The sequence below is a fragment of the Elaeis guineensis genome, chromosome 9 (genome assembly GCF_000442705.2).
Source record: "Elaeis guineensis isolate ETL-2024a chromosome 9, EG11, whole genome shotgun sequence".
Taxonomy (NCBI): domain Eukaryota; kingdom Viridiplantae; phylum Streptophyta; class Magnoliopsida; order Arecales; family Arecaceae; genus Elaeis; species Elaeis guineensis.
The window spans coordinates 24,680,993-24,702,281 of NC_026001.2; the positions used below are offsets into that span (position 1 = coordinate 24,680,993).

A 21,289-nucleotide genomic window follows, 5' to 3' on the forward strand; every position below is an offset into this window, starting at 1 on the left:
TGGTTCAAAATTCAAATCTAAAAAAATTTTCTGGATTAACCTAAATGCACTCATCCAAATCCATGTACACCTATGGTTTGATCATGCACTCATCCCTCGAGTTAGTCCCCTTAAGACCTATCAAATCAGATCTTAAGACCTTAGGATCAAAATCCGATCCCATACCCAAATAGAAATCTCGCACATATGTTTTCATGACTCAAGTCGACTCAATCAGAGCTTGAGTCGACTCGACCATACTCAAGCCGGCTCAATCGAATCCTGAGTTGGCTCGACTATCATGCCACCAACATGCCACAAAATGCTGCTCTTTGTATGGATTTTGAGCCAGCTATCTCAGGGGTCTGAGCCAGCTCAACCTGATTCAAGTCGACTCCCCCTAATGCCAAGTTGACTCCTCTACTGATAGAAGCTCTTTGCTTGGTTTCTTGCTCCATCTTACATCTTAGATATTCAAAGCTCCAACCAAGCTCCTCGAAGTTCTCACCAGTCTGAACCTCGAACCAATGGAAGCTGTGCTCCACGTCCATCCTAGGATTACTCCTATCCTAGCGAATCTGGAGTCTATCGCACTGACTCCACCTATGGTCACCTCCAAGGCTATGGGGGCATCACAGAATCTCTACAATCTCCATCTTGATACCCTCAAAGCCTTGACGAGCACCACTCTTTGCTGAGCTCCGATCCTCTGCACGATCTGGCTAATGAGGAGTAAAGCCAACTATGCAAACCTCCTCGCCACTGCAGTATATCTCAGCCCTGGAGTTGTCCAAAGAGTGCCACCACCTCCCTTTTGGCTGAAGCTCTTGTCATGCGTCTGGGTACCTCTTTTGTAGGTTCTGTCATCAATGAGATCCAGTAGTGGTTTCTACTACTACCTTCACAACTCCACCTGTCGCACCACCAGCTACTCCACCTATGACTCTCAACCGTCATAGCTCCAGCAACTCTTCTTGTCATTGTTCTGGTGACTCTAGTCACCACTGGTCCAACGGTTCTAACCATCATGGCTCCTGTAACATGCTCCACCGCAGCATCGAGAAATTCTGAAGTGACCGCATCTCCACTCCCCTACCTTTAACCCACCTATAGTCCATGCTGGTGAAAGTCTCCTCATTGGTCTTCGGATCCTCTCCGCATCCTGTCACCATTGTAACATCTATCCCTAATGCATACGTCTCTAAGCCCTCTCTTAGAGCTCGCTCACCACTGCCCGAGCACTTGGGAGACTCCACCTCCCTCTGCACCTCCTTGCCTAGAGATCGTGCCATGGTCATGGTTTTCATCATCACCGTGAAGGAACCGCTCTCCAATGCTCCTCCTCCTCCACATGTGGATGCATCTATCCTTGGTGCTCCACCTCCATGTGATCCGACGATCCCGCAATAGGCAGCTTCGATAAACATATCATCAACTATCCAATCAGCACTGACTAGACCTCCGACTGATCCTCTATGGCTGAAGCAATCACCTCGACCTCCCTGAACACAACAGATCTCTCCATCTGGTACAGATAACTCCTCAACTCCTACCCCTCATCACAATCCTGTTACCATTGGAGACATTCAGTACCTTTGAATCGCTTCTAAAAATGAAGTTCTTTTCCTCCAAGTATCCAAATGATACTACGCTCCTACTGAGATCTGAGATATGATGCACATCTGTCAAGGTCCGCACCCTTCCATAATACATCCTCAGCCTAATGAAACCCACTCCTGCTACACCACAAGAGCTTCCATCTCCTAGTATCACTCGCTTCCCCTCACCTACCTATATGTAAGAAGTGAACCACGTCTGATGAGGTGTACAGTGATAAGAGCTAGCAGAGTCCAGTACCCACCGATCTGTCTCCTTTCTGTGTCTAGTCGATAACATCAGAAGATCATCTAATACATTCTTCTCAACCACTCACTGGATGACTTCGATCTGAAACCTTCTTCCTTTCTTGCTCTGAGGACAATCTCTCTTCATATGCCCTAGCTGCCGGCACATGTAACATGCCTCACATCTATCATTCCCCCTCCAAGACCTTTCATCGGCCACCATGACATCCTGAGGAAGCTTCATACTACCCCTCACCATCTGCTCTCTCTGCTCATTCATCTGAAGGACTGATACTATCTCTTCATGGACTAGTATCTCCTTCCCATACAACAGAATCGTCACCAGTGGATCGAAACTCGTAGTGAGCACAGCAACATCAGAGACTTGTCCTCCTCCATAGCCACACCCAAATTGAGTAGATCCATACTCAAGTGGTCGAACCACTGAATATGTCCCAACACATCTCCACTTTCTTCCATCCGAAGGCTATAGAGTTGTTTCTTCAGTATAAGCTTATTGCACATATTCTTTTTCATATACAAAAAGTGCAACCTTGACCACAAACTTTTGGATGTCTTTTCTTCCAACATGCTATATAGCACCGAGTTCGCCAAACATCACCTGATCAGCGAACAGGTCCTCTTCTCCAAAGAACTCCAAGTCCGATCTATCATCACCTCTGACTTTTTCTCCAAAGTCAGATCTAGTTCCTACTGAATCAACAGATCTTTTATCCTTATCCTCCATATAGAGAAGTTTTTCTTCCTATCAAACTTCTCAAAATCAATTTTCAGTCCACTGCTCATGATGTCTCAACACCACAACCACAAACAACACAGATCTTATTGACAAAAAAAATATCTTTGATAGGAAACTTTAGATTCTGACATCTCCTTCCTTCTCCATGCTCCACCTGGCTCTGATACTAATTGTTGTGTAATTTTTTTAGATTGTGAAAACTTGAGAATATCAGCAAACCACACATGAAAGAGGTGGCACCAAGATTTTGCTTGAGAAGAGAACGCCTCCCTTCTTTCAACCTTTGAAGGTGGCAGCTAAGGTTTGCTCCCCTCCTATGATGGCATGCAACCAGAGAGAAAAGAGAAAACAAAGGTTTCGAGAAAAAAGAATTCGATTCATTTCATAATATTATAGGTTACATATATATAGCCTATACAATTGGTCAAAATTCAAACCTAAAAAATCTTCCAGGACTAATCCAAATACACTCACCCAAACCCATGTACATCGATGGCTTGATCATGCACTCACTCCTTGAGTTAGTCCCCTTAAGATCCATCAAACCATACCTTAAGACTCAAGGATCAAAATTCGATCCCAGACCCAAACAGAAATCCCACACATCTATTTCTGTGACTCGAGTCGACTCGATCAGAGCTCGAGTCGACTCGACCACACTTGAGTTGACTCGATTGAACCTCGAGTTGGCTCAGTTGTCGTGCCACCAGTGTGCCACAAAACACTCCTCTCTATATGGATTTCAAGCTGGCTCTCTCAGGGATCCAAGTTGACTCCTCCTAGTGCCGAGTCGACTCCTCTGCTGGCAAAAGTCTTTTACTTGGTTCTTTGCTCCACCTTGCATCCTAAGTATCCAGAGTCCCAACCAAGCTCTTCGAAGTCCTCACCACCTCGAATCTCGAGCCCAAAGAAGCTGTCTCCGTCTCTACTCTAGGACCACTCCTGTCCCAGCAAACTTGGAGTCTATCACACCGACTCCATTTGTGGTCATCTCCAAGGCTATAGGAGCACCACAGAATCCTTATAGGATTATGGTGAATTTCTACCCATGCTAAGATGATGATCTGATCATCATATTTTATTTTACAGATCTTGATCTTAAAAATATGATAGATCTAGTTATTGAGATGTGATCTCAATATTGCATGCTTGATCTATTTTTTTTTTCACTGCATAAAATTTTTGTTGATCTTGCTTGCATGCTTCTAAAATTTTCTTTAACCGGTATCAAAGCCAGATTGTAAATCATATTTTTAAGATCAAGATCAGATCTAAAATCAGATTAGATTCAAAGTTATATTTAGATCTGAAATTAGATAATATCTGATTATGCATAAATCTGAGATTTTTAGATTAGATCTAAAATTTCTACTTTCAATTAGATCTGAATTTTTAGATTAGATCTGAATTTTTTATTTTTAATTAGATCTTATTTTTATATTTGAATCTAAAATTTAGATTAGATCTGAAATTTTAGATTAGAAAATTTAAAATCAAAAATCTAATTAAATAATTTTAGGTTAATCTAAGATTATCTTGACATAAGGTTGTCTTGACATAACGAAAGTTATGTTGAAGGATTATCCTAAAATGATAAGAAATGAAATCCTTAATCAAAGATTTAAAATTTAGATTAGATCTGAGATTTTAGATTAAAGATCTAATTAATAAACTTTGAGTTGGTCTAAGATCATCCTGACATAAGGTTGTCCTAGCATAACGAAAATTATGTTGAAAGGTTATCCTAGGATGTTAAGAGATAAGACCCTTAATCATAAGTCACTTTTTGAGAAAAAAAAGACTTAATTAAAAATAAAATTTGATTTTATTTCGATTATAAGATAATCGCATTATATTTTCATCGATACATGTAGTGATTATATTGAATCACTATAATCCTTCATATAGGATTGTATCATGAATACACATATAGATGATTGCAATTTTGCAATCTATGATGAGGAACCAAAAGTCGAGTCCAATTTAGAATGGGTTAACCTGTTGGTGTCTAAGGCAAGTGCATTGAAAGGTGGATACTTAATTAGGACCATTGCATCTGTACGGAGAGCCTCCCACCAATCTTCACTTATCTGATCAATTTGGCTGATCAAATTCTATTTTGGATTGCTTAGTATTGAGTTCAACATATTTGCATTGCACCATGAGTCTAGTCTTGGTGAACCAAGACACGATCTCTCTAGTAGATCCAATGTAATTATGGATTTATATGTGATGTAACTAAATAATTAAAATCTAAAGAAGACCTAAATTAAATTTTCTCATAAATATTAAGTTGAGTGATCTTCCATCATTGTAGATGTGCAGGCCCTTTCTTATGTTGATTGTTCTCAGCTGGATATAGTGGTTTAGTTACGTCAGAAAGATGCAACTATTCTATTAGCATAATATACTATGGAGTGAAGATGGAATTGAGCCCAATAACTGTCAGGTGAGGATTTCAATGATGACTTCACTTTCACAAGAATAATGGATCTGACTTAACTAAAGAATGAGGCTAACAACTATCAAGTGAGGCTTCAGGACTTAGAGATCGGTGACTACTGTAACTTGCTTGAGAAGTATTGGACAATAGTTGTCCACTCATTAGTTAACATATTATCAATAACTATCAGGTGATATGGTGTACCAATCGATGGGACCGCAGTACCCACTTGAAACCTTAATTGCAAAGATTTTCATTTCTCCACTTGAAGAGTATGGGAGATTCGATGAAATAGTGGGAGTTGAGTTTGTTTTTAAAATAAAGTCCTAAAACAAACTAAAAGAAGTCAAATACAAAATCTAATTAGAATCTTCTGCTCTCTATAGAAAATGTCTGCTTTTAATCCACTTGCTCGTATCCTAGAGACCAACCGATTGATTGGGCCCAATTTAAGATTGGCTTCGAAACTTAAAGATAGTCTTAAGTTTTGAGAAGCTAAACTATGTACTAAACCAAAAAATTTCCTCTCTACCAACTCGTCCGACCTCTGATCAAAGGGTACCTCATGAAAAGTGATTGGACGATGACAACAAGGTCTGATGCTATGTGCTGGCATCCATGCCTAATAAACTTCAATACCAGCATGAGAACATGAAGAACATGAAGACTGCTGAGGGCATACTGATTCATCTACAAGAGTTGTACAGTAAATAGAGTCATACAACTCGCTACGAAGTTTCCAAAATACTCTTCAAAATAAAGATGCATGGTGGATAGTTTATTTATGATCATTGTCTGACAATGATCAAGAACTTGGAGGATCTTGAGAAGCTCAACATGTCCATAAATAAGAAATTACAGATTAATCTGATCCTACAGTCTCTTACTGATTCATATGCATAGTTTATTGTAAACTATCATATAAATAAGATTTAGTGCACTAAAGCTGAGCCATTGAATATGCTGGTTACTACTAAAGGGACCTTGAAGAGTTCAAGGGGTACAGTTCTAGCTATGGAGTAGACTTCATCTTCCAAGAGAATGTCTATTGGAAAGAAGAAGAAATTCGTGAAGAAGCAGAAAGTGGAGAACAGGCCAAGGAAGAAGTTTTCAAGAAGAAGGCTGCAGAGAAAAGAAAGTATTTCTACTACAATAATGATAGCCATTGGAAGAGGAACTACCCTGCTTACCTGATAAGCCTGAAGAACAAGAAAGACGGTACACCTTCTGATGGTATGTCTGATCTGCTCGTTATCAAAACTAACCTTACGATTTCTTCTACTTCTAGTTGGATTATAAACTCTGATTCTAGTGCTCATTTATGCATTTTTATGCAGGTTCTTGAGGATAATTAGAGGCTGAGAGAAGGAAAAATGACCCTACGAGTCGAAAATGGGACAAGAGTTGTTGCTGTGGCTGTGGAGATCTATTCTCTGCGACTATCATTCGGTGTTAGCTTAATTCTTATGAACCATTACTATGCACCTGCTGCTAGCGAAAATTTGATTTTTGGTTCTTGTTTAGCATAGGATAACTATGTAATTAGTTTTTATAGAGACTACTATACTATTTATTTTAGAAGAAAAATAATTAGAAATGATATCTTAATAAATAGTCTCTATCAGTTATATGTTGATGTGTCTGTGAATGTTTCCAAGTAGAAAATGAGTGCCATAAGATCTACAAGACCTAGAGATGAAATTAAACTAAAGTATATGTGGCACCTTAGACTAGATCATATAGGAGAAGAAAGGATTAACAAATTAGAGAAAAATGGACTCTTGGGCTCATTTACTTCTGAGTCATATTCGATCTATAAATTCTGCCTTCAAAGAAAGATAACCAAGCTACCCTTTGTGGGACAAGAAAAAGGATCACTGAAATACTTGCCCTGGTACACACTGATATGTGTGGCCCATTTGATATGCAGATCAGAGAAGATTATCTCTATTTTATCATCTTTACTCATTATTATTCATAGTATAGATATGTGTATCTTATAACACACAAGTCTAAAGCCTTTGAAATATTCAAAGAATTCAGAAATGAAGCAAAGAAAGAAACTGAAAAACCTCTAAAGGTTCTTCGATCGATCGACGCGAATACCTTAGTAGAAAATTTTTAAGTTATCTCAAAAAATATGGCATAATCTCATAATGGATTCTATCTGAAATATCTCAACTCAACAAAGTTTCAGAATGAAGAAATCGAATCCTATTAGATATGGTTCAGTCCATGATAAGCTTAACTCACTTTTCTATATTTTTTTGGGATTATAGTTTACTTACAGTAAATTATCTATTGAATAAGATTTCTTCTAAAATCTTTTCTACCATACCGTATGAGATATGGCATGGTAAGAAACTGAGTCTGGCTCATCTTAGAATTTGAGGATGTTCGGTCCATATCAAAAAATGAGAGATGGATAAGTTAGAGACTGGGTCTTTGAAAGCTTATTTTATAGGATATCCTAAGGAGTCTTTAAGATATTATTTTTTGTCTCACAGAGGATCACAGTGTGATTGTAAGCCGACATACCATCTTTCTTAAAAAATAATTTATCCAAGATGGAGATATTGGGGGATAAATTGGATTCGAAGAGAGTCTCTAAAAAACAACGAGTTTCAGAACCTATGGAACCTATTCAACTAGAGCCAATACATGCATCTTCTCCTCCACCTCATAGATCTAGTAAAATTTTTCATCCTCCTAAGAGATACTTAGGTATCATTACAGAAAATATAGAGAAAATGTTCCTCGTTAAAAATAGGGATATGGAGATGATCCCAAAATCTATAGCGAGGTAATATCAGATATCGACTTCGAGAAATAGTTAGAGGCAATGAAGTCAAAGATTGACTCAATGCACTCAAATCAAATCTAGACCTTAGTAGATCCACCAAAAAGTTTAGTATCTATTGGGTGTAAATGGATCTACAAAAAAAAGATTGGTTCGAATGGAAAGATAGAGACCTTTAAAGCAAAGTTCATGGCTAAAGGTTATAGTCGACGCGAAAGCATTGACTATCAGGATATCTTTTTGCCAGTGGCTATACTAAAGTCCATTCGAATATTGCTTGCCATTACAGCATATCATGATTATGAGATATGACAAATGTATGTAAAAACTACTTTCCTAAATAGATATCTTGAGAAAGATATCTATATAGAGCTGCCTCTAGATTTCACTTTCGATGATCGAGATCACAAAGTTTGCAAGCTGTAAAGATCCATTTATGGACTTAAGCAAGTATCTCAGAGTTGAAACATCCATTTTAATGATGTGATTAAATCATTTGATTTCATCAAAAAAAAGAAAGAACCATGTATGTTCAAAAGATCAGTAGGAATACTATTACTTTTCTCACACTGTACATAGATGACATCCTCCTGATTGAGAATGATATTTTTATGTTGACCTTAGTTAAGTTATAGTTGTCTAAAAAATTCTCCACGAAGGATCTTGGAGAAGCATCCTTTATTTTGGAGATTAAGATCTATAGAGATAGATCTAAAAAGATGCTAGGCCTTTCATAGAAGATTTACATAGAAGAAGTGCTGAAAAGATTCGATATGGAAAACTCCAAAAGGAGACTTGTGCCCTTTAGGCATAGAATTCATCTCTCCAAAAGATGTGCCTCAATACATCGAAAGAGATTGAACGCATGAGCAAGATCTCTTATGCTTTGGCTATAGGGAGTCTCATGTATGCCACGTTATATACATGACCTGATATAGCTTATGCTGTGAGTGTCACAAGCAGATATCAATTAAATACAAATGAAGAGCACTGCACATCTGCGAAATATATCTTTAAGTACTTGAGAAGGACTGAGAATATATTCTTGATCTTTAGAGGAGGAGAGTTGAGGGTGCAGGGATATACTGGTTCAGACTTTGTCTAATATTGATGATCAAAAGTCGACATTACGTAGTATTTTCTTATGCAATAATGGTGCTGTGAGTTGAAAAAATTTCAAGCAGCCTATCATAGTAGACTCCACTATGGAGCTGAGTACATCACTGCATCGAAAGCTGTAAAGGAGGTATTCTAGTTCAAAAAATTTATTGCAGAGCTGGATGTGATGTCATCAGATGCCATTCCCTTCTACTGCAAAATAATGATGTCATAGCCTTAGCTAAAAAGCTGAAGTCTCATCAGAAGTCCAAATATATAAAGCGATGATTCCATCTCATCCACGATTACCTCAAAAAGAAGTACATCGAGGTACAGAGAGTAGATACAATTGATAATGTGACTGACTCACTGACTAAGTAACTTACTAGCAAAAGATCGAACTCTATCTTGAGAAGATAGGACTTAAATTTGTGGCCAATTGGCTTCAGTACTAGTGGAAGATTGTTAGATGTATGCCCTAGAAGCTAATTAAGCCGATACATGTAATCTTTCTAAGGATATAATTTATAATTTTAACTTATTAATAAAATAAAATTGAACTAATTTTTTCATTCATATTGTGTAATATGTCTATGAATCGTCCAATAAATTAATAAGAGTAATGACACATATTCTCAAGAGTTGAGAATTTGAGACATATGATATTAATGATTAATTCATAAATTACTCCCAATCGTTGGATCATCACGAAGATGGTGATTGATCTAGACAGATTGGTGCACAGATCGCTTTCCTTTATGGTAGATGGATCTCGAATCTATAGTGTAGAGATACTAGAGTGAGAGTGTAGGTGGTTGTTAGAAAATAAGGGTACCGAGTATGACCAACACAAGTAGTCACTTGGATATCTACCTTATTGTCAATGACATACTCAATGCTGCAGTAGTGTGAATAGTTATTTGACCTGCGATACCTCAAATATTCATAATGAGATTACTGTAGTTTGACTGTACTATAACTCGATCTCTTAGCCATACAGAATTTTGAGGTATATGTTGGCTGCAGTACATTCATTGTTGGAATAGAATATGCACTTAGATAAAATCTATCAATCTTGGTAGATAAGGAGAAGTCCTATATGGATCATGACACTGAGTTTCGAAGTCCATGGAAATGACAGTATGAATGATGGAAAGAAATTTTCATAAGATTTTATAAGAACTCAAATTGATTGAATCTAACATATGACAGAGATAAGGTTTGATGAGTTATTTATAACCTCCATCTCGTTGGGACTCATGATAGAAGAATCGAATCACACAGTAACTACACCTAAAGGTTCATTCATTCAATTTTGCTGGATTGCCACTACATACTGCTAGGTGTCACTGATGGATTGTGAGACTAATAAAAATTATTTTGATGATTAATAATTCTCAATTAGCTAAATTGAAAGTGTTTCAATCTATTGAAAAGAGTTTCAATGATATTGATGATGGAGATCATAATATATCTCACTATCAAATAAAATTGAACCTATGGGGTCATACACAAAGAGAATTGGTCTAGGATTGTGCAATTGAGCTCATGTAGTCCTGATTAGGTTAGAATTTATGAAATCTTATTAAGTTTAGGAATACCATGCTAGCACATAGTTAAACCTAAATCTTCTTGTAACTTGAAATTCCTATCAGATGGGGATTGGACCAAGTTATAGGCATGCATAATGGGGCACCAAGAGTTGGGCTCCCATTTGAATTGAGTGTGGTGGAGATTAGGCTCATGCCCACCTAGATTAGATCCAAGGGGCACCAAATGTTGGCGCCCCTATCTTATGCGACAAGATGAGAAGGAGGAGAGATGGGGCACACGCCCCATCAAATTTTATGCATGAGAAAAAAAGGGAGGGGTGGCTCAAATTGGTGAACATGCCAAATTTTGGTAGGGAATCAAGAGTCTTTTGGTTTAAGACATGGAATGAGTCATAGTCTGAAACCTTTCAGAAGTCTTCTGATTCTATATAAAACCCTGGAGACGAGATCTCAAAACCCTAACTTTGAAAAATCAATCTATGCCCCCTCTTCCTACCCTCACACCCCCTCTTCTCTCTCTCTCCCTCACACCCAAAAGTTGGGCATCCTACCCATCTCCATGCCCAAGGTGTTGGGTGCCCCCTTCTTCTCCATGCCCAACGTTGGTTGGGCGTCCCATCTCCACACCAAGAGAGAAAAGTGTTTGCTCTTCCTCTGTCGCACATCTGATTCAGGAGTAGATCCAAATCTGAAGGCTGATCAAGAGCGCTTGTGCATTCTGATTTCTTGGAGAAGAAAGACAAGAGGAGCATCCTAGATCTTTTTCATGGATACTTATAGAGGTCGGATATATGTGCGACTATTCAAAAAACCTGATATCCACGATCATCAGATCGTGGTGAATTTTTATTCATGCTAAGGTGATGATTTGATCATCATATTTTATTTTATAGATCTTGATCTTAAGGATATGATAGATTTGGTTATTGAGATATGATCTCAATATTGCATGTTGAATCTGATTTTTTTTTGTTCCGCTGCATAAAATTTGTGTTGATCTTGCATGCATGCTCCTAGAATTTCCTTCACTAACGACTTCCCATCGAGGTGCCTTCTTCTTCTTTTTAGTTTTATTTATTTAAATAATAATTCAAGCCCATTAGAAATTGAATCCACAAATGATTTCTTAGACTGGCCATGACAACTTCGATCACAAACAACTGGCCAAGGTGACTAGTGGAGCATCAAGATCAAGGTGAAGTTGCCTCTTTTATGAAAACTTATGTGAACATTTTTTTGATTTTTATGAGAAGAAAAAAAAATTATGAGAAGAAAAAAGAAAAAAATTATGTTCATCATGGACTTATTGTTTTTAATCTCTAGTATATATAAATCATTGTAATAATTTTCTTATTACGAACCAATGGACTTGGGTTCGGATGGCACCATCTCTTGATACTTCAGCAAGAGGTCAAGAGTTCAATCCTAGTCAGAGTCATCTATAGGAGATGGAATGTAAATAAGAGTAGAATTTGGAATTAGCCATCTTAATCCTTAGAAAAAGTAAAAGATAATTTCCTTATAACTAGCCTTTCTAATGCAATTTTAATGAATTGTTTGACATTTGTTTCATAATCTATAAATTATAGCAAATTTTGATGATGCAACATCTTTTTTTAAAAAAATTCATGTGAACATCCAAACACTATAATATAGCAAATATCCACATGATGCATACATCAGTAGAGCTTTTTAATGCTTAGCATTTTTTTCTTATGTAGCCAAATAGGACCTTAGTGCAGGATGAGCTACCCCTTTTCTTTTCATTTTGAGCAATTAAGGGATGCAAAAGCAATGCAAAGGAAAATATTATGTGGTCAAAGTAGATGACAATAAGTCAAGTTGGGTTAGGCTTGGGTCAAGTGCAGACTACAAGATAAGAAACCTTGACACATAGCAACTTGACTTAGTATCAGTTCAAGATCCTTTGAACCACACCTTTCAATGGGTTGACTCTCAAGATCCAATTTGACCTATTTGACTCATAACCTACACTAATTGGCAAAGTTTAATCCTTCGCTGACTCAACCTATAACAGTCTTGCACCTCACCAAAAAAGCCTAGCTAGAGGATATTATCTAAGTTCATTGGTCCTGTACAAGTATTCCAACCTGTAACTAATATTCGGACTAAATATATCCCCACATAATCGTTACATATTTCTCTAATTTAAACCCTAACATCTTTGCTAAGCTGATATCTAAATTCAATCAGAAACAATCCTATTGGCTTGTGCAATATTATCTCCTAGTCCATATAGATCATGAGTTAAGTTCATTGGTTCTATATAAGTATTCCAACCTGTAACTAATGTTCAGACTAAATATATCCCCACATAATCATTACATATTTCTCTCATTTGAACCCTGACATCTTTGCTAATCTGATGTCTGAATTCAATCAGAAACAATCCTATTGGCTTGTGCTATATTATCTCCTAGTCCATATAGATCATGAGTTAGGTCAGCTCTAATACCATTAGTAATGATATTATATATCACCCAAAAATATTAATTGGAAGGTATTATTTTGATTTATTGACCTTGTATAAGTAACCCAAATATGTAAACAATGTAGAAACTAAAATGCATATGTGTATGTCCTGATATAAATAGCTCGCAAGAGAGTATGTGAGGATTTGTGCAGACGTGTATTTAGTCCCATATTGTTATACACAAGTTAGGCCTTAGATACTTATATAAGGATAAGTAATCCAAATAATAACTTTTAGATCTTATTTGGCATTATTTTTATTTATTATTATTTATTTACCAATGCTGCATCACATATGCCATCTGAAGGAAACGTGATCACATGGGGACACATATGCATGCAGAAATTTAAAAAAAATTATGTAGCAGAAAAAAAAATTTAGATCTAAACTCTTTAAATCTAATTAGATCTAATCTAATCTAAAATGCATGGAGATCATATCTCATGACAAAGAATCATTATATAGATAAGATTAAGATATAATCTATCAAAGATCTAATCTTTACCTCTATACGGATAGATTTTCATCGCGATCTGAAATCCATGGATGTGTTTTGAGGATTCTTGAAGCCGTACATGCATCTAATCTCTACAGATATCCACATAAGATTGATCTTGATTAGAAAAATCCGAAGATCACTAGGGTGCTAGCTCTCTTGTAGATCTTTCTTTCTTCAAACTGAATCTAACTTCTTGTCTTCTCAAGAAACGAGGAAGAAGAACCTTTTGAAGAGGAAGGAAAAAGAGAGGAAGATAGATCTTCCTCTTAGGCGGCAACAAGAAAAAGGAGGAGAATTTTGGGCGGCAACAAGGGGAGAAGATGGATGGATCCAATAGTTAGGGCATCCCCTTATCCTTGTCTTATTTATAGACCCCATTCCCTTATCCATCTCTCCTTTCAATTTGAATCAAATTAAGATTTTAAAGTTTTGAATTAAATTCAAACTTTAAAATAGATTAGGATAGAGAGATAAGAAAGAGAGAAGAGAGATCTTCAGGAGGCATGCGCCAACATTTGGACATGCCCCCTCTCTCCCTTCTTATTTTTCACATGAGGCACAAGGAGAGGCATGGCCCCTCTTATGCGTCCCTCCTTTTCTTATGCATGTAGGATGAGAGAGAATCTCGATCCAACTAGGATTCTAATTTCTATTCCAAATTGAATTTGGTTTGAATCCAATCCAATTCCAAATGCAATTAGGTTTAGTCAAATTCAAATCTGACTAAGACTAGACCCAAAGTGAATCAAATTAAATCTAATTTAATTTGTGCTAAGCTCAGTCTTTAATTAAATGATCAAATCAAATAATTAATGATTAATTAAGCAATAATTGCTCATTGTTTTTCCTCAAACTTACTAACCTTTAGTAAGTCTTCTCTTGTAACTTTTACAACTTAGTCCAACCATCAATCAAATTGATAATTGAATCTATTTTTGAATCAAAATCATAATTTAATTATTTGATCAAATCAAAATCTCTTTTTATGTGTGGCCCTATAGTTTCTATTCTATCAGGTAGTGAGATATATCATAATCTCCATCATAAATATTATTGAAACTTCTTTCAATAGATTGAAATAATTCTAACTCATCCAATAAAAATTATTGACTATCAATTAATTCTCATGGGCCTCATAATCTATCAGTGATGCCTAACAGCATATAGTGACAATCCAGCAGAATGGAAGAGTCTGAACCTCTAGCTATAGTTAATGTGTGATTCAATTCTTCTATCATAAATCTCGATAAGATGGAGTTTATGAAAAACTCGTTAAATCACATCATCTGTCACATGTAAGATTTAATTAGCTCGAGTTCATATCGTGAAATCTTATAAAAAAAATTTTCATTAATCACATTATTGTGGCCATGATCTTAAGAACTCAATTTCATAAATCACATAGGACTACAACTTATCTACTAAGATCGATAGATCCCATCTAGGTATGCACCCTACTTCTACAGTAAACATACTACAGCTAACATATACTGCAAGAACCCATATGACTAAAAAATTCAGAAAATATGCAGTCAAACTATAGCAATCTCGTAGTGAATAGCCGAAGCACTGCAGGTTAAAGAACCACTCACACAACTTCAACATCGAGAAAGTCACTACGAGTGAATAGATATTCAAGTGACTTCTCGTACTGATCATGTTCGGTACTGATGTTCTCTAACAACCACCTGCACTTTCGCTCCAGTGTACTCATACCGTAGACTTAAGACTTATCAATCCATATGGAAGCGATCCATGCACTAAGCTTACTAGATCAATCATCATCTCCATGATGATCCATCAATTGGAAGTAATTTAGAAATTAACCATCAATGACACATGTCTTAAATTCTCAATCTTTGAGAATATGTGTCATCATCTTATTAATTTTTTGGACGATTCAAAGACACATAACACAAAAATAGAATAAAAATTATCCATTTTATTAATGAATAAAAGAGTTAAGTATAAAATTTATATCCTAAAAAAATATAATATGTCTGTCAAATTAGCTTCTAGAGCATATATCTAACACCATCAAGGCAACCATCAATACCATCATTGCCATATCAGTCAATAGTATTGTTACCGTACAACCAACACCATCAACTCCTTCATTGCCTCCATCACTACTATCACCTTCACCACTATTATCTTGTTTATATTCTTAAAATTAATCGACCATATAAAATATTTTTATTTTCAAAATTAAAAAATAAATAACATATTTTTATTTTTTATTTATAAAAATAAAAAAATAAAATTCATGCCAAACTATATCTTAGCCATCATTTGTGAAGTGAGAATCTAATCATCGCAAATTGTATCAAAGTGGACCCCACCCGCTATCTATGTGTAATTAGGGAATATGGCATCACATGTCCTTTAAGGAATGATCATGGCTGATTGTAGTGTTTGTGATTAGTTTTTATTGGATTTAGATCCTTAACATGATAAGGAGACCAAGATTTAAATAGGAGTATATGAGGATCTATACAAACATCTATTTAGTCCTCTATTTATTTTAGATTAGAGAGGTTTTAAGTATTTAAGCATGGCCAAAGACTATGATCTAAGTGGATCTCGAGACTTGATATGAATATATTTGATCACTATAAGTACTCATTAGGATCACCAAACTTGATATAGACTATTTTGACCACTATTAGTATTTAGAAAGATCACTAAACTCAATATGAACCATTGCTACTTCAAATATTCAGAAGGATTACCATAGTTGACGAGCCTTATTTTTGAAAGTCTTCAATCTTCTTCTAGTTCTTTTTTCAGAGATTCAAATTAAATGATCGAGAAAAATCTTTCTTCTTCCTAATTGGATCACTCCAAATACTAATTTGTGGCTAGTGATTTTATGCTGAGGACATGAGTTGTAGGACCTCCTAACGTATCTAATTCAATCTTCACAAGTCCTGGTGACTCATTTTCAAATTAAATTTGGCAAACAGTATTAAAATAAATTCAATTACTCATAAGATCCATATTTGAGTTTATCATTTAGTTTAACCTATAACGTCCCAATGAAATATAGCTCTACCCTTATAACTCCTGCTGGGTCAAATTTGTAATCCATAACCGACCGGTTTGAAAGTTGAATAAAGAGAAATTGACCGATATTGTACCCAATCTCAACCATACTGGGCCCAAGGAGCATATAATTGGATCATGTCAATTGTTGTCAAGCCTAAAAACAATAACCAAGAAAGAGCACTCTTTAAACATCAGCTTGAGTTGATAACAGCAAACTAACTCCCACCAAAAAATTACAGCATACTAATTGGGATGTGATGGGCCCAAATGCAGCAGTAGCCCTGTGCAATAATACCAGAGATCTATGAAGATATTTTGGTACTTAGTAGTTGGAAGGATACAAAGCTATAATCAAGCGTGAAAGAACGAGAAATTTGAACAATAGAGCCTCATAAGGGGTTTCATTTAGAGTGGACGCACATTTTTATCACAATCCAAAGCATGATCAGTGCCACAACCAAGAATCATAGTCAAGATATGGATCCTTGATGGTTCTTACTGAATTATAACATGTCAAGAGGCAAAATTAACAACCTCATGTGTTATTTACTAATAGGTGGATATATAATATCATATTCAAGATTGCCTCTGGAAAAATTTGTAGCAGGTCACTTTTTTGCAGTTGTTGCGCGCATGTGAATGGTATGACGCCTGCTTTAAGACAAGCAGAATGTGCAAATGAAAGAGTGTGGAAGGCTTTGATGGTCCTAGATCATGACTTGATAATATCCTGGCACATAAAATGTACGGACACCACTTCTATTATTATCACTATTATGATGAGGAATGCGATCGGGAAGATTGTGACATGATATGACGGGCGTATTTGGCAGTGGAATTATGGTATAAAGCACCAAAGAAATTATTTGGTGGACCAATGAGAAAATATTAGGTCCGCCAATACGGTGGACCGAATTCTTTTTCCCTTTTTTTTTTTTTTTTTTTATGGGTTATAGCAACAAGACCAAGGATCCACGGTCGATCTGGTCCATCTAGTAATTTCTAACGTAGGGTTTTTTTATTATATTTTATTCGTTAGAACAGGTTCAACGTCAAGTTTTACCACGATCACCCTTAACCGGGCACCTCATGTAAACTTGAGGGTGCTTTTTCTCTTTTTTATCCTCTCTGGTGGGAGTAGAGCGTAAGAAGTCCTTCAAGGCTAGACATCTCCACCATGTGGAGGATTAAAGACTGTGGAGCCTTTTTACCAAAAAAAAAAAAAAAAAAAAAAAAGACTGTGGAAGCCAACTTTGCTAATCCAGATAAAGTCCCATCACAATTTCCGATCTTCCCCGCTCTGAACAGCCAAAGCCCAAACCCATCCGATGCATGAGTAAATATTCGCTGCAATAGTGATATTATGTTAAATTTATTATAATTTAATAAAAATATTTATATTTTATAAATTATTATATATTTTATTTATTTTTATAAATTTAACATGAATCGCCGTTGCAATGAATATTCACTCTGACCCAATGAAGCCAGCCAGCCTCTTTTGCTCGTTCTTTTCCTCCCCACCCGTCCGCTTGGTTTCCCCATTGGCAGGTCATTAGTGTTGTAAACGACTTTTTGATAACCATAAATGTTAACAGACTCAGCTGGAGCCGCCCTGGTCCCGTTCTACCTTCTCGAGCTCTGTACTTAATTCCCGTCGGACTCCAGTCAATAAAACCGTTGGAAGGCTAATCACCAATTCATTCCCGTTAACGTCATACTTTCTGGATTCCCTCCATAGCCTACTCGATCGATCTCCCTTGCAGCATGTATATCTATATATATATAGATATATAGATATCCACCACCCCTTCAAAGAGCTCCAAGCCCCATCTAACTGCATCCCACTGGTCTCCCTTTGCTCCAAGATGGCACCAATGCTTCAAGCCTTCTGGACCCAGATTATCTCCCACCTCCAGATATCCGACCTGGCCGTGGCGGCGCTCGTTCTCTTCGTCTTCAGCGCCGTGGCCCAGCGGCTCACCACCAAGGGCCCCATGATGTGGCCGGTTCTTGGCGCGCTCCCTACTCTCTTCTTTCACCTCGGCAACGTCTACGACTGGGCCACCGACTCCGTCACCCGGGCCGGCGGCACCTTCCCGTACCGCGGCATGTGGTTCTGCAGCGCCTACGGCGTCATGACCGTCAACCCGGCCAACATCGAGTACATGCTCAAGACTCGCTTCTCCAACTTCCCCAAGGGCCGCTACTACCGCGAGCGCTTCGTCGACTTCCTCGGCGATGGCATCTTCAATGCCGACGACCAGACCTGGCGCCACCAGCGGCGCGCCGCCACCGCCGAGATGCACTCCGCCCGCTTCACCGAATACTCGGCCGACACCATGCGAGAGCTCGTCCACCGCAGGCTGCTCCTGCTGCTCGATAGGCTGTCGGCGGCCGGGCAGACCGTGGACCTCCAGGACGTGTTCCTCCGGTTCACCTTCGACAACATCTGCACCGCTGCTTTTGGGGTCGACCCGGGCTGCCTCGCCGTCGACCTGCCGGCGATCCCCTTCGCCAAGGCTTTCGAGCAGGCGACGGAGCTCACGCTGGTCCGGTTTACCGTGCCACCGTTCGCGTGGAGGATAATGAAGTATCTCAACATCGGCTCGGAGAAGCGGCTCAAGGGTGCCGTCCAAACTGTCCACAAGTTCGCTGAGAAGACCGTGTCGGACCGGCGAGCGGAGTTCCGAATGCTCGAAGGATCGAATGAGAGGTCCGATCTCCTGTCGAGACTAATGGAGGCCGACCTCAAGGACGGCGCCGGCCAAGGCGGCATGGAGTGCAAATTCTCGGATAAACTTCTCAAAGACTTCTGCATCAGTTTCATACTGGCCGGCCGGGACACCAGCTCGGTTGCACTGGCGTGGTTCTTCTGGCTGCTGCACCGACACCATCAAGTGAAGGAACGAATTCTCGATGAGATATGGGAGACCATCAAAAAGCGGCAGGAGTACGAAGTCTGCCACGGGGTCGACGACATCGTCTTCACGGTCGAAGAGCTTAAAGGGATGGAGTACCTCCAAGCAGCGTTGTCGGAGTCCCTTCGACTGTATCCGTCGGTGCCGCTCGACTTCAAAGAAGCGCTGGAGGACGACGTTTTGCCGGATGGGAGCGTGGTGAAGAAGGGGGCGAGGGTGATGTACTCGATATACTCGATGGCGAGGATGGAGGGGATATGGGGGAAGGACTGCAGGGAATTCCGGCCGGAGAGGTGGATGAAGAATGGGACGTTCGTGGCGGAGAACCCGTTCAAGTATGCGGTGTTCAACGCCGGGCCGAGGCTGTGCGTCGGGAAGAAGTTCGCGTACACGCAGATGAAGATGGTGGCGGCGTCGATACTGCTGAGGTACCATGTGGAGGTGGTGGAGGGGCAGGAGGTGAAGCCCAAGCTGAACACCACCTTGTACATGAAGAATGGGCTCCGGGTTATCTTTAAGAGGAGAGAGGGGTTGGCCACTCTGCAGTGATTGGTGTTCGGAGAAATTTGTAATGGCAATATCCAAAGAATTATGCAAATATGTGAAAAAATCTACTATTCAATGTCTATATTAATAAAATCTTGAAAATTGTTAGTCACCTCCTTATATATATATGGAAGAAAAAATATTCCTCGCAACCGTCATGCCACACCATATGTATCACAAACTAATAAGAATCCCTATATTTTATCGAGTCTAGTGTATTTTACTAATTCCTGTAAATGATATCCATACTATCCTCTTCTATTTCACTGGTTCCCAATTTCTCATTGAATATTTTCTCTCTACATGGAGAATGAGCTCCGGGTTATCTTTAAGAGGAGAGAAGGTTGGCCACCGTGCAGTGATTTGTGTTTCAATAAATTCATGGTAGCAATATTCAAAGGATTATGCAAATATGTGGAAAGATTTACTATTCAATATGTCTGTATTAACAAAATCTTGAAAATTGTTAGAAGAATTATACCGATAAATTACTATGTTGCTGGTTTTATAACTGTAGAATGGTATTATAAAAGAAAAAATCTACTGAAAGAAAATTAGAAGATTAAAAAGATTTTATCTGAATCGAAATATATGATTAGCAGTATTATAAGAGCATGATTAGATATTTATGTGCGCGTGTGCAGCGATTTTATCTTTAAGGTACAATATGACATTGGACCCAAAGCTATTATAGGCTCTCTCCGAATGATCATGGTAATGCGAACACTTTTAAAAGAGATGTCCGGCAAAAAAGTATGGGGTTCGCATCTTGCCTGTGCCCCATTCTGTCCCATCTCACGCTATGACATGCAACCCCCTTCCCTCAAAGCCCAGCTTGGGCTTCTCGGAAAAGAATTTCAACTTAAGCAAACAGACTTGTATGCATGCATCCAATATAAGTGAGACTAAAAAAAAAAAAGAAATCTTAAAATTTTTTAAATAACTAATAATTAGATAAGAATGGTTTTTTTTTTTTTTTTCATTTGAAAATCTAATTTTTTCAAATTAAAAATCCAACAAAGATAGCCTACAACACAAATTAAATAAGTAATGAACAATAGTTAGGGCGATACATGGTGGTACACGTCTAGACTAGGAATTTTCTCTACCTCTCTATGTATAGTGGCTCTCGATGGCATAACCCATCGTGAATACATGTTTATATAAGCTACAGTATCATGGATGGAGAGGAAACTTGGCCTTAGGTCTAGTTTTATTTTGGGTCCTTTCCGCCAAGCAACTCAATCTTTAAAGCTATATGGATCATATTACCAAAAGCAATTATCAAGATGGAGCTAAGCCTA

The 21,289-nt window shown here is 38.0% G+C and overlaps 1 protein-coding gene across 1 annotated transcript; it reads left to right on the plus strand.

Moving 5' to 3' along the window:
• Positions 1-18,317: 18,317 nt before the first annotated feature.
• On the plus strand, positions 18,318-20,097 carry LOC105036883 (cytochrome P450 86B1). The gene has a single exon (XM_010912606.3). The coding sequence runs from the start codon at positions 18,387-18,389 to the stop codon at positions 19,986-19,988; it is 1,602 nt and encodes a 533-aa protein (XP_010910908.1). The 5' UTR covers positions 18,318-18,386; the 3' UTR covers positions 19,989-20,097.
• The last annotated feature ends 1,192 nt before the right edge of the window (positions 20,098-21,289 follow it).

Excerpts from the sequence above, each read along its gene's own strand:
- LOC105036883 (XM_010912606.3), top strand. The coding sequence starts at position 18,387 with ATGGCACCAATGCTTCAAGCCTTCTGGACCCAGATTATCTCCCACCTC.